This window comes from Bubalus bubalis, chromosome 14 (genome assembly GCF_019923935.1).
Source record: "Bubalus bubalis isolate 160015118507 breed Murrah chromosome 14, NDDB_SH_1, whole genome shotgun sequence".
Taxonomy (NCBI): domain Eukaryota; kingdom Metazoa; phylum Chordata; class Mammalia; order Artiodactyla; family Bovidae; genus Bubalus; species Bubalus bubalis.
The window spans coordinates 55,413,657-55,428,190 of NC_059170.1; the positions used below are offsets into that span (position 1 = coordinate 55,413,657).

General features: G+C 48.3%; 1 protein-coding gene across 9 annotated transcripts in view; it reads left to right on the forward strand.

Annotated features, from left to right (window-relative positions):
- Positions 1-14,534, forward strand: part of FRMD4A (FERM domain containing 4A) — a 515,353-nt gene that overhangs the window by 440,516 nt on the left and 60,303 nt on the right. For all 9 annotated transcript variants that reach the window (XM_044928112.2, XM_006066017.4, XM_044928110.2 and 6 more), the window contains exons 12-14: positions 115-191; positions 5,209-5,347; positions 11,531-11,672. In XM_044928112.2, the coding sequence (XP_044784047.2) occupies positions 115-191; positions 5,209-5,347; positions 11,531-11,672 (358 nt within the window). The remainder of the gene's footprint in view (positions 1-114; positions 192-5,208; positions 5,348-11,530; positions 11,673-14,534) is intronic.

Here is a 14,534-nt window from a genome sequence, read left to right on the forward strand (position 1 = left end):
TGTACGGGTTCGGCTCTGATAAGGAAACTGCCAGCTGTAAGTTCAGCCGCAGCCAGAGGACTGCAGCCGTGAACCTCTCGCACTTGAACTTCAACTGCGTTGTTTTCTGTCCAGATATTCCAATGGAGACAGTTGGAAAACCTGTATTTCAGAGAGAAGAAGTTTTCTGTGGAAGTTCATGACCCACGCAGGTAAGCTAGAAATGTTTTTTCCTCCTGGGAGTGCTGACATATTACTTACATTACTATTTTTGTGCTGTCACTGTTCGTGTTATTAATTAGGGGGAAGAAGGTGGTTGATTGGGAGAATTGAGTTTTGTTTTTGTTCTGTGTGTTGAGAAATGCAGTGTGTGTGTGTAAAGAGCAATGCCATGATCATCTCATCTGACTACATGTGTTACTTGCCCATCTATGTGGAGTTGTCTTTACAAGCCGGGGCATTTTAGGAAAAATTTGTAGCGCTTTGGAACGATTACCAAATTAAAGTGAGCAGTGGCCTGAGTCCTTTTAGGAAGTTTTTGCCAGAGAAGAGTCTGAGGGATGGCTTGTCAGTTTCTGAGACTGTTTTTGGTTGAACAGTCAGCAGCAGAGGGAACCTCCAGTCTAAAGAGTTGTGCTGAATGGTCTCATTTCATGAGCTGTAACTTTAGGGTATTCGCAGTGGTGGGTGGATATGAAAGAAATGCAAGTCTTTTCCTCTCCACATCACATTGTACCCCAGGGAGCACTCGTGTCAGAATGAGTGCTCCCCAAGTCCAGCAGCGAACAATAGGGTCCCGTTTTGGAATGCAGCAAGCCCTTCGAGGAAGGTTCTCGGGGCTGGGGGGTGGGGGGGTGCACTGTGACTTTTCCTCTCTTTGTCTGCTAGTCCTAGAGTTACAGGCAGCCCAGAAGCGGCTGCAAAATTCCCTGAAAACAGACCTAATGCTTAAGGATAAATCACTTTCAACAGGTCCAAAAGCAGACTGAGAACAGGAAGGAAGCCTTGGAAAGACAGGCGGAGGGCAGGGTCTCGAGGGGAGTAAATGGGAACGTGAAGTGCTGTTGCTGCCCCGGCCATGGCTCAGGGCAGAGGAACCGTTTGCACCAGCTTCGCACACACATGGCTTCTGGGCGCTCAGGCCGAGGTGCCTCCCAGAAAGCTCTCATCTCAGCACAAGACCTCCAGAGTAAGATTCATGCCCCATCAGAGGGTGAGGCTTGGGGGAGCGGGGTGGCGTCTCTGCTCCTGCAGCCAGTGATAACCCAAGAGGACTGATGCACCACTCGCCTGGTCGTGTAATCTGCGTGAAGCAGCCTCCCATGTAGCCAAGAGCGCCCTCCACGCGCCACGGTTACTATGCAGTCGGCAAGCGGAAAACGACCTAAATCCAGGTGGTGGTCAGGTGATGACAGGAGTGCTGGCGGCATTTTTCAGGGTCCAGTGACGAAGGGTCTCAGGGTCTGGAGACCCAGTCTCTACAGAGCAGGAATCCATTGGTGCAGGACAGGTGGTAGGAGAGAGATGCTGAAAACAGCTTCCCCAAATGAGTGCTACAGTGGGTCAGATGCAGAAAACACGGACGACTGACAAAATAAAGATGGAGATTGAATGACCTAAGGGACTGAGGGTAAGGACTAGACAGACTCTCCGAACCTGTGTGCTGCTGGGAATTTTGCTAAGGCAGAGGTACCTTGGACACATCCTTGCATGCGTGTCTGTATGTGTCTGTGTTCTTGTTCTCGTTCTCTCCGGGCCTGTTGTCCTATCCTGTTGTAATACCAAATTCCCTTCCTTTTCCCAAGGCCCAGGGATATCGGAAAGAGTCCAAACCTCACAAGTTCCTATTACCTGGGCCTTTAGCCTATTACATGAAAGTGATCCATCTCACATTTGTTGAGTAGCATGGGTGTTCGGGCACTGTCCCGTAGCAGTATTCATAACTTACTATGTGTTACTTTGTATAGAAAAAAGTCACACAGGGTCTACTTGCCCTGAAAAGAACTTCTAGCACAGCTGGGGAGAAGGAATAAGGAACTTAATGTTTATTAAGTGTTTGCCATGCACAGCCACTGTTCTAAACACTTGGACTGTTATCTCATTGGGTCCTTGCTATAACCCTGAGAAGTAGGCACTAGTGTTCTTGTCCTACTTGGGAAATAGGCACAGAAGAAGCACAGTAACCTGCTCCAGGTTACAGAAAGCAGTCGGATGGAGGCAGGGTGTGAACCCAGGGAGTCTGGCTCCATAGCTCACATGCCCTCCACCACATTATACATGGGCAGCGGGTACCAAGTGCCAAACGACACAGCCTATAAATGCTGCATCTGGCCAGGCTGGTCTGGAGAGGCATCCTGAGAAGGAGAAATTTTTAGCTAGGAACATAGAGCTCAAAGTGGGCCCTCTGGGGGATAAAGATGTCAGTCAGGTGGGCGTCGGAGAGAGGAGGGAGGTAGAGGAGCTGGAGGCAGCCTGAGCACTGAACATGAGCCGTGAGCACATCCCCTCAAGGAATGTATTCCTGGGTCAGCCTGGAGACCAGCAGAGAGAGGAGAGGGGGGACAAGGAGAGGCCAGAGATGTGGCCTCCTTGATGTCAGAGGTGGAAACCCAGGTTGACGATGGCTTTAAAGGTGCACCAGAGTAGGCAAAGGGAACCATTCTAGATTAGCTGCTAAGCTGAGTGGTGTAGCCAAAGCGCCAACCCTGTCTTCCGCCTGGCGCTGCAGTAAGCGCTGTTCTACAGGACTCCTGGCGCTCCTCCAGTTAAACGTGTCATCCTGTTGCTGTTGCCTTGTTTATTTGAACACGGAAGAGTCGTCTAATAGTCTGTACTTTGTTGGGATGGTTCAGTAGTCAGCCCCTCCCCCAAACCAGGAAGGAAGCCAGGACTGAAGTTATAGGATGGCAAGAGCAGGGGCAGAATCGTGTCCTGAAGACCAGTGTCCCGGGACACGGCGAGTACAGAGGGTGGCTCGACCGCCACAGAAGATACTTCAAGATTTTCTCTCCTGGACATGCATCCTGACACAATACCCAGCATTGTGTCTGCGGTTCACTGGGCTTGGCAGATATTCCATTTCTAAGGTTTTGGCCAAACAGAAGAGTCGGTGGGATGGGAAGAGCCCGAAGGGAACCCTGTAGAGAAGAGACCAACTCATACTCGAGCGTGAGAAACACTCTAGGAGCATCTGATTCAGGTGCTGCTGGGAACTCCCAGGCCGGCCAGCCCCCTCCTGCCTCCTACCCCTCCACCTTACCTGAAAAATACACCTCACCTGGCTCTGCTCTCACTGCTGCCACTGAAGCACATTTCAAATGACTTTTCCTTTCTAATTCACCTTTTCTAGGAGGGGTAAAAAAACGTATTTACTCCCAGGATCAGCCATTGCTGTGGAAGCCAGATTGAGCGTTCTCATCGCATTTCAGAGACCATGGGGGTTTCCTTCTCACTCTCTCGCCGGCTCTTTTTCTGTTATTTTCAACTGTGTGTTCTGTGAGCTGGTATTTTACCTTTGGTTTTAACCAAAAGAAAGAATAATGCTCTGCTCAGAATCTGTAGCATTAACTTACCACCAGTTTGGAATTCCTCCTTAAAAGTGGGTCTGTAGAACACCTGCTGTTAAATCTTGAGGCCCTAAGAGAAGATGATTGGAGCAGCTTCTAATTTCCGTCAAGGAAAAAAACTGGCCATGAAAATAATGTGATTATTCACAAGTCCTGATCACCCCCAAGATTCTGGAAATGCAGTAGCTCAATCTGGAGCACATATTGTTCTTCTGATGTGCACATAAGATACCCCAAGCCTCACCCCACTGCTCCCCTCACCTTGCCCTACACATGCACACACGCAAGTATGCACACACTCATTCTGAGATCTCACTTGCAAAATCGTGTACCCATCCTATAAAATACACTTTACTAAGAACACGATCATATAACTTTTCCCCCATGATTCCAGTAATGGGATGAATTACATTAGGACCAGTCTCTCCCACCTTCCATTTAAAGTCTGATTGCCTCTCTCTGCACTGTCCAACATCCTCCACATCTCCTACATCCGTGTGTATGTGGAAGTGGTTTGGGTAGCACGAGAAAGATTGGACGGGCCCATTTCTTTCTGCCTTCCCTATCCTGATTACTTTTATACCCCACCTGCCCTCTGAATATATTTGAAATTGAAACCAGCTCTTTCAAGGAAGATTGCCTGAGAATAACATAAAGGAGTCCTGATTGCCTTAGATGATGTGGTGATTAGAAGAAAATTTACTCATCCTTCACAACAGGCAGTGTTGCCTGGTTAATAAAGGGCATTGTCAAAGGCTTTTCCTGTCTCCAAAGTTTGTCTTGGCCCAGTGCCGAGAGCTGAAGATCAGAAAAGACCGTCCCATGACCTCGAATGACCCATCTTATTCCAGACAAGGCAGAGGCTTAGCCAAATTTTGATCCCTAAGGAGCCAGTAAATCAAAATATTAGCAGGATTCACAATAGCCACGATATGGCAGCAACCTAAGTGTACATTGATGGATGAAGAAATTGTGGTGCGTATGCACAACAGAGTATCATTCAACCTTAAAAAAAAAAAAGAAAAAAAAAGGAGACCCTGCTGTTTGCAATAACGTGGATGGACCTGGAGGACATTATGAAGTGAAATAAGGCAAACACAGAGAACAGAACTACATGGTCTCGTTTATAGATGGAAACTAAAAGAGTCGATACACAGAAGCAGAGAGAAGAATGGCCATCACTGGGGGTAGGGCAGAGCAAGGAGGTAAGGGAAATGGAGAGATACTGGTTAGAGGGTACAAAGAGGTAGTTATGGAAGAATTAGCCTAGATGCAGAATGTACAGCATGGTGACTATAGTTAATAATATACTGGAAACTGGCTAAGAACAGATTTCAGGTGCTCTGACCATAAACACACACAAGCACACATGATGGTAATATTGGAGGAGATGAGATATTCTTTAGCTTGACTGCAGTGATCACTGTGTATATGAAGATCAAATCATCATATTCTATACCTTAAATAGAATCCATTTCTATTTAATAAAATGAAAAGCTGGCCTTTGTCAGCCAGCTGCACATGTGCGCACACAAGGCCCTTCGGTTACCTTTATGCCAGAACTTTTGGACCCAGTGGGTTCTTGGTAAAAGCTGTGGACTGAGGACTGGAGTCCTTCATGGCCAGCGCAGTTGGTTGACCCTTCTGGTTCTTTTTCTCCCAGAGCTTCGGTGACAAGGAGGACATTTGGACACAGCGGCATCGCGGTGCACACGTGGTACGCGTGTCCAGCACTGATCAAGTCCATCTGGGCTATGGCCATTAGCCAACACCAGTTCTATCTGGACAGAAAGCAGAGTAAGGTAAGGGCCTGTCCTGGGGTGGGGAGGGCCTCTGCCGAGACCAGACCTTCCACTGAGCCTTGAGCTCTCCTAAAGGCAGGGTCCTTGTCTGGATCTTGTAGTTTGGGGATTGGGCATTGGATGGCTGGGGGAGGCCCTGCATCCCTTGCTCTGAGATGGGCACAGGTACAGACTGGCCTTTTAGGGCTATCAGAGGCAGGAATGAGATCAACTCTTTAAGAGAACAGTTCTTTCTCAGCGACCTGGTCAAGAATAGTCAGAGCCACTTAAGCCATTTGACACAGCCAGGTAGGAATTCTGCCCGTGCTTTCAAACCCCTAGAGCCTCTCCCAGGAGTAAGCAGTCAAGCCCTTTTCGGTGTGTAAACACTGGCATGTTGTTTTCCTTTTGAGAAAATAAAAAGCAACTAGTCTCAACTAATAGACACCACCTAACTGTTGAGGATAATTGCTTGTGAAAACCCTCCAGGCTTTTCCAACTGCCAACTCTTCTTCTGAAAAATGCAAAACTGGAAACATTAAAAAAAAAAAAAAAAATTAAAAAGCAACAACTCTGTTTCCCTCAGGTAGACCCAGAGCCTCAGGCCTTGATAAACAGTCATCCTCCAAGGGAGGTTTGATCTAGCCCAAGTTCACAGACACGGGGTGGGGGAGGGGTGCATTTTCTGGTGGGTGGGAAAACGACGTCTCCCCAGTTCACACAGGGCTTCTGTCAACATTCTGCCCCTTGTCCTCCTGCCTCGGCTTCTGGGCTCCCCTCGCCTTCCCCACCCAAGCCTCTCCCGTCCATTACCCCTCAGGTGAAGAGCCATATCAAGATGGGCTCGGTATCTTTCTCAGGATTCTGGTGGCTCAGGAAGGGTGGGGAATGGACCGTGGCCCCTTGCCTAGCCGTACCATCCCCCATGGGAGGTTTTGTCCCACCCCGTGAGTCCTGAAAGGGGAGGAGGTGGCAGGACTCTGGGCTTACTGGGCCCAAGACTTATTGGATTGGTGCCCTTTGGTATTCTTGCGGCTTCCCCTTTGGTGTTATTTTCCTTCTGGTTGGAGATGCTTTTTTCCTGGCTTGGGGAGAGGACTGGAAGGAGAGCTGTTGAGCGAGAGGTAAGAGAAAGATAGTAGGACAATAGGGCAGGAAGGAAGCAGACAAACCCTGAAGTCATCGTTCAGTTTCGAATCACGGCCTTTCCCATGTGGGGGTCACTTTCTCCTCTGTAACGCATTTTCTCCTCTCCTAGGTCTTCTTCCTGACCCCCCTTTCGGTCATTTTCTGGGATGAGTGGGCATAGGGTGGAATATTTTTGTTGCCAGGAATAATGAGAGTGTTCTACAGCTCTGCTGGTGATGACGGGCTTTGGCACAGGAATTTGAGGCCCGATTAGATCCAAAGAAACAGGGCCAAAGTGCTTTTGACTCATGCTTTGTATTGAGACAGTGGGTGGGTGTCAGCGATTTGCCCTCCGGTGGCAAGAGCTGGAGGTCGAAACCTTAGAACCTTGATTCTATCCTCCGTACTGTTCGGCAATGCACGATGAGAGGTACGAGAATTTGACAACCCTCCTGAACCCCACTACCAATTCCTCTTGCGAGGACCTCACACACACTGATACTCAGTGTTGAATGCCGAAAAGAAAAAACATGCTTCACCCTAAGGATTAGCTGTTTGAACTCTTCCTCCTTGTGCTGGCTTTTTGCATTAGAACGTCTTTGGGGTAATTCAGGAGGCTCATCCTTAGGGTTCTACAGCCCTGTTGAAGGTTGTCTCACCTGCAGTTGGGGAAGCTTTATGGAGCAGGCTTACAGGTCAACCTACTGATACAGCAAGTAAACCTTTAAAAGTAACCATCAGGGACTTCCCTGGTGAACCAGTGGTTAAGAATCCGCCCGCCAATGCAGGGAACAGGGATTTGATCCCTAATCCAGGGATACCCCACATGCTGCAGAGCGGTTAAGCCCTTGTGCCACAGCTACTGAGTCCAGAGACCCTAGAGCACATGCTCCACAGCAAGAAAAGCCACTGCAATGAGAAGCCCATGCACAACTAGAGAACGCCCAAGCACAGCAATGAAGACCCAGTGCAGCCAAGAATAATTAATTAAAAGTAACTATCAAGGATGACCTGTTAACAAGAAGTGTCTTTTAAGAGACCAAACCAAATGCTTATAGCCATAGAGAACTTTCACCTCAGCAACCCCTGGAGGGCTGAAGAAAATACACCTATTCCTAGGAGCAGGAGAATTTTCCCCAGATAAGCTCTAAATATTCACAGGTGCTCCAGAGCCCATGCATTTCCTTTTGGAACCAGTTCCTCTGCCTGTGGTATTAGGCCAGGAACAGGTTGCCCCATAGGGAAGTCCAAGGATTCTGCCTTCTCGTTCTGTGACCATGGACAAGTCTTTCCTCACTCCTCCTTGCTTTCCTCAGTTAAAGAACAGCAAAGAAACCCCTGACCAAAATCATTGACTTGTCCAGTGGCACAGTGTTTGTGATTGCTTCAGGAGATGTGAGCTATCTTTCATTATTATCATCATTAATCGAGCATGCTGTTCCCTGGCCGACACCTGTATAAAGTTTAAACTCTTTAAAAGTACCCCCAAACCAGAGATGATAAAATTTGCCTCAAGAATTGTGTTACAACACCTTTCAATTCTGGAATGTTCTTTAGACAATAGCAATGTGACCCATCTCCAGTGGGCAGGATGGTTCCAGGTGCGTGATGGTTGGCAGGCCTGGGATGAAGTGTTTCCAAGTATTTCTGAGCAGCCAGTATTGGCTGGCATGCTAGCCATTGCTTCACACTCTACTGTAGTGGGCCATGCCAACCATTCCTTTCTCTGAAGTGCTTCAGCAAAGCCCAAGCCTCCCAAGGAATTCTTTTCAACCCCAGAAACAAGTGTGGTCTGGTGGTTGGAGTCAGCAGGGGTAGGTAACCGAGAAGTCTTGTGCTCATATACTGGCACTTGGTTATTTTCTTCTCTCAGGGTTCTGGTGTAAGTCACTTAAAATCTCTCCTTGTCTCTCTCTGTCTCACTCTCGCTCTCTCTCACACACAGACACACACACGCACACACACAGCCTGCATCACTAAAGACAGAGCAGAAAGAGGATGAATACACACACACACACACACACACACACACACACACAGCCTCTGTCACTAAGACAGCAGAAAGAAGCCCTACTGGTTCCTTTCTGGTGGCTCCTTCAGAATGAGAGGCTGTACAGTCACCAGTGACATTTGGTAAATTACATCCGCTGACCCCAAAGACCAGAAGTGTCATCAGCTGGATCCTGCCAACCTATGTGCCAAAGGAATCTCTAATAGAGTTCAGAGGGAAATATTTGAAAACTTAAATTGTTTAGAGGGAATATTAGTCACTGTTCCTCTGAATTCAGATTGAGGACTTGTTGAGTTGGCCCCCAGATCTAACATCTTTCCTTCTTAATCTTTTTTCCCCACTTGATCCAGTCTGCTATTCTTTATTCTGTCTAGATCAAAAGCCAAGTGAAAGCATGGTAGAGGCCGATTAAACCTGGCTCACAGAATGCCTGTAGTAATACTTAGTACAGCAAGACCCTCCAAGCAAAACGTCTAGAACTTTGGGGGCTCTTTGACCCAAAGACTTGACTTTACAAGGAGGGAGTCTCCCCATCAAGTTGTCTCCTCTATAGTGCCCTCTCTCCTCCTGATCCACACGGGCATTGTGATATTTCCATTCCAGACAGAAGTCAGTAATTTCCTAAAACTTCTGAGAAGCTAATCTCCCTCAAAAGCACACATGTTATCCCTTTTTCCTAGTTTGTTTCCTGTCTCCAAGGTTAGCGTGGCAGGGATGGGGTCGAGGGGGGACGGGTTTCCCCACGAGATTGATGAGATCCCCTAAAATATCCAATGGAGTCATTCATTGAACCTCACTTAACAAATTCCTCCCAGGACCTGATTTATAGCTTATTCCAATTCCAATTACCTTGATGTCTGTTATCTAATTTAGTCCTGACATCACACCTCTGTGATGTGGGTTTTAAGAGCTCCATTTTACAAACAGGGATCTTGGGATCAGAGAGGTTGGAAATCAAGGTCAATCTGTGATTTGCTGGAAAGAGCCAAGATTCCAGTCCAGGTCTTTCTGACTCCAGAGCCTGGATCCTTCACCAGGGTGAACTGGGCTGTGACTTCATAAGTTATTCTTGCATAACTGCAAGCGTGGGCTCCTCTTGGTGATGCGTGGGCCTTGGTAAGAGAGTAGTGTTGAAAGAAAGGAAGTGATGGATTGTGCTTTCTCTGCTTTGCTCAGAGGATACAACTTAGCCAGGTGCATGTGATTGATATTCTGTGTCAAAATGAAACAGAGGCCTTCCTGCTTTCTGCTACAAGCCAGAAAACCCTGCCAGGGGCTGGCAGCTGGGATTATTTCATGAGCAAGGAAGCCTTCACCGCAGGAAGGCGGCCTGGTTCTGAATGTAGGGACAAAAGTTGAGGTCGGAGAGGAGACAACAGTTAAGGAGGGACCAGTTCCTGGCAGTCCAGTGGTCAGGACTCTGTGCTTCCATGGCAGGGGGCACCAATTCAATCCCTGGTCGGGGAACTAAGATGCCACAAGCCACATCATGGGAAAAAAAAAAAGGAAGGATCAGTGAGATAGAAGAGTGTCAGAAAGAAGACAAGCCAGACCCGATGAACAAAAAAAAGCAAAAAATCTCAGCATTTCCTCTGCCTTTCAGACTCTCATCTCATTTAGGTGAGGAAAGTACTTGGCAGTCGAAAGTCATTGTCTTTCACCAATTTTGGCATCAACACGGAGGCCAGAGAAGGGCAAGGTCTCAGGGTCCAGACAGACCCTGCTGGAGACCACTGTGGGCACAGGATGTGAGAAGAGCCAGGCAGTGGTCTGCCCACATTCCACGGTTCTCCTGTGTCAGGGACAGACTGGGCCTCCACCAGCCAGGGGTGAACACACACCAAATAACGGCAAACCTCAGTGGGGAGCCTCGCCTGGTTCTATCCGTGCATCCCTGGCATATCGCCAGTGACCACAGAAAGATGGACACGTGTACAGGTTACACTAGCATTGATCGCTGTTTTCTGGAAGGCCACAGTTCAGCAGAAGCCCCTGCCTGAGGAATTATCATGAACTGATTTCCCGATAAAGGAAAAAAAAAAACAACACGCTCAAATGGTCAGGGGGCACGCAAACCCATCTCCACCTCCAGAGCTGGGAACTAGAGCAGAAAGCTTCACTGCAGCAGTTACTTTTAGGAATGTAATTGTGAACACAGAGTCCTCTTCTGATTGCTCTGTTGTTTGCCAAAGTGGGCCAGTTAATTTGTGAAGTCAGTGGAGTCTTAACCATGATCTGAAGACTTGTGCTCATACATTTAGGTATCAAAATGGAAGCAGGGCACCGTGTCAGGTGCCCCTTAGTGGGAACCAGACATCCCAACGAGCATTTGTTCCAGAAGCCCTTACACACCATGCTTACACACTATGCTTGCACACCACGCTTGCAGGCCTGTAGCATGGTCACTTCCCAACCCTCTGAGTTTTCGTAGCTCCATGGCTAACACTTTAAGAGTTTTAAACCACTTTAGAACTTACTGAAACTTCCTAAACTTACTTCAGACATCTCTTAAATCATTCACCAAGTGACAATTGTTTTTTTCTCCTTTAAACACAAAATCCTGTATAATCACTAGTGTTTATTGACAGCTATGTAGGAGGTGGCATGGGGACGGGAAGAGAAGGGGGAGGAGAAGGGAGGGAAGCCGTTCACTTGTCTGACTTCCTTTGACCCTCACAAAACCTTGAGCAGTAGGTGGTGTTCTCCCTGTTTCATCCTTGGGAATAATGAGGCTCCATGAGCCTAAGTCATTCCCCAAATCGGGACCCGCCCCCAGCCCCCAAGATCTATCTGACTCCAAATCCACACTCTGTAAGCCCTGTACATACAGCCTGGGGGATGACAGGTTTAGAAAATTCCTAGTGAGTCACCTCTGGAGTCTTATCTGCTCCCAAGGGAAAGTTTCAGAGGATGAGCGATGGGCCCCGGGACACACACAGAAAAATGCTGCAGTTCGGGCCATGAGGCTGTTTGCTAGATCTCAGGATGACAAGCTGTAGTCAGCGTGTCCTCTCCAGGAGGGGAGTGTCCTCCACCTAATCTGTCCAACCCACTGATCTTTTTAGTCGAAGATCCATGCCGCCCGCAGCCTGAGCGAAATTGCCATTGACCTGACAGAGACGGGGACGCTGAAGACATCCAAGCTGGCCAATATGGGCAGCAAAGGCAAGATCATCAGCGGCAGCAGCGGCAGCCTCCTGTCCTCAGGTGAGCAGGCCCCAGAAGAGGTCCTCGGGCAGCAGGGCTGCAAGCCCTGGGTTGGGGCGGAGTGCTCTGAGGGTGGGTGAGGGGGGTGGTCAGGACCATGTGGCAGGCTCGGCGGAAGCTGGCTCTGGCATCCAGAGCAAGGTTTGCAGTCCAACAGGGATCAGAGAAAATGGCCAAAGATATGGGGGGTGGGGAGAGGCGGAAGAACCACACAGTGTGCGGAGGACGCACAATGGTCTTAGAGCAGCATCCAGAGCCTTCTGGAGGCTGATGGCCAGCCAGCAGGAGCGTCTGCTCCAGGGGCGGAAGGTGGGATCCCTTGGGTGCCACTCAAGGAGAATTACCTAAGAAAGGGCTGAAGGTCCGAGTCATGGTGCTGAGTGACCTGCACTGTGTTCCCAGGGGAACTTCTTGAGGCTTTCAAAAGTACAGAAAACTCTTGATCATTTGGAAAGGAGAGTCTTGATGTCTGGCGCCTTTGGAAAGAGAGGATCAGCAGGTCTGATGCAGTCTGTCTCTGCAGGGCCCTGGCAAGTGTTTGTCGTCATGTGAAGCTGGGAGGGGCAGAAATGCCCTGAGGTTTCAGGTCTGGCTGGATTCAGGAGAAGGGACACCGTTTGCTGAAGTGACAAGAAGGGGAGCGGTTTGAGTTGGGCAAAGAATCGAAGAGAAGGAGGCAAAAATTGCCTGAAAGTGTTACAGAAGTATAATAATGCTGGTCACCCCCCAGGCCACACGGTCATGGCCGGATTATTCTTGGGGCCAGTGTCCTCTTCCTTGCCTCTGAGCCAGAGAGTGAAACAAGAAGGCTTTGCCCTACCTTATCTTCCAGAGTCATTTCTATACAGCTGGTGGCAGCAGACAATAAAAAGTGAAATAAAAAAGGAAAAAGATTCATCAGTACCATGATGACTGAGAGGGCTGGGATGGGGCGGGGGGAGATCAAGAAGGAGGGGATATATATATACAGTTATAACTGATTTGCACTGTTGTATGGCAGAAACCAGCACAACATGGTAAAGCAATTATCCTCCAATTAAGAATAAAAAAGAAACTTAAAAAAGGAAAAAGACAGGAGTAGGGAGAAAAGCTGAAATCTGTCTAGTTAATTTCTGGGCTGGTGGAGTCCAGTCAGAACTGGAACACATTCAGACCTGAAGGGCAAGGTTGAGGATTGACCGGCCTTTGTAAGGTCCCAAGGGACCCGTGGCCAGGTGTTCACATGGCCATGGGTTTTATAAAATCTGTGAACATAATACATTTAGCCACCAAAATTATATAAGTGTCAGGCCCCACACAGTTGGCTCTGCCTCTGCTAGGTCACCATTAAGGATCACTGTCAACCCCTCCCTGTCTTGGATCCTTAAAATGTTTTCATTGATACAATGGTCCGAGTAATCATTATTTCTGAGGCTTACAGGGTTCCAGTGAAGACCATGGACAATGCTGTAGCAAAGAGAATGCCTTCCAAAGTCCAAGACCCCTGCCTGGAATTTCAGCCACTCCTGATTCCCTGCTGAATGAGGGAGGGCAGGGCCAGCACTGTGATTGTCCCTGAGACACTCCCCTGTGTTCGTGCTCAGCTGCTAAGTCATGTTGGACTCTTTGTGACCCCCATGGATTGTAACCCGCCCAGCTCCTCTGCCCATGAGATTCTCCAGGCAAGAATACTGGAGTGGGTTACCATTTCCTCCTCCAGGGAATCTTCCTGACCCAGGGATCAAACCCACATCTCCGGTGTCTCCTGCATTGGCAGGCAGGTTCTTTATCACTGAGCCACCTGGGAGCCCAGAGTCTCAGATTTAAGCTTGGATTCATCTGCCCACCATCCTCCTAATCTAGCCCCTATGAGGCTGACTCTTCCTCCAGCCTCAGCTAGGGGCACATCCTTGCTGTGGTTTCATATCCACTCGGAAATCCACATTCTTTCTGCACGTGGCATGTTATACCCAGGAGGAGAATAGATTCTTCCAGCTCAGGTATATCAGAACCCCTTGGGAGGTTCCTTTAAACTCAAATAGCTGTGTACTAGCCCTGGAGTGTCTGATCTATGAGACTGAGTGAGACCGGAAATTTGCCTTTCTAGCAAGTTCCAACAAGTTCCCTGGTGCTGTTGATGCCGCTGGTCTGGGGACCTTGCTTTGAGAGTCTCTCTTCTTGTTGAAGAAGAGAGAAAAGCCTGAGGTGGGTGTACAGCTCAAGATCAAGGAACCTAGGTCTCCCCGCTTTTACCAAATGAACCTAACTAGTATCTTTTTTCAACTATTTATTTGGCTACATTGAGTCTTAGTTGTGGCAAATGGGATCTTCATTGCATCGTGCAAGATCTTTCATTGCAGCATGCAGGCTTCAGTAATTGGGGCGTGTGGGCTTGGTTGCTCCTTGCCATGTGGGATCTTGGTTCCCCAACTAGGAATTGAGCCCATGTCCCCTGCATTGCAAGGATTCTTAACTACTTGACCCCCAGGGAAGTCCCTCCTCTCCCCACTTTTACACCTATGTCCTGGTCCATCTGCAGGGGCCCTTTGTCTCTGGCACCCTCCAGGGATGCAAAGCTAACAGCAGGTACAGAGGAATGGGTGAGCAGGAGCCCCAAAACTTCTAACATGAAATGACATTACTCAACCATCAGAGATGAGATCCAGGCAGTTTTAATACTAAGCAATTAGTATTAAATTTACTAATTTAATAAATTAGTTTATTTAGAGGAAGCAATTCCTCTCTGTTATTGCCATCAGCTTGACATTAATCAATCCCATGGGCTAGGAGATGAATCAACTGCTGAATCCACTCCCACACCTAATATCTTTATCCCAGGATATTAGAGCTGTTCTAGCTTAGTGATGAAGACCCCATGCAAAG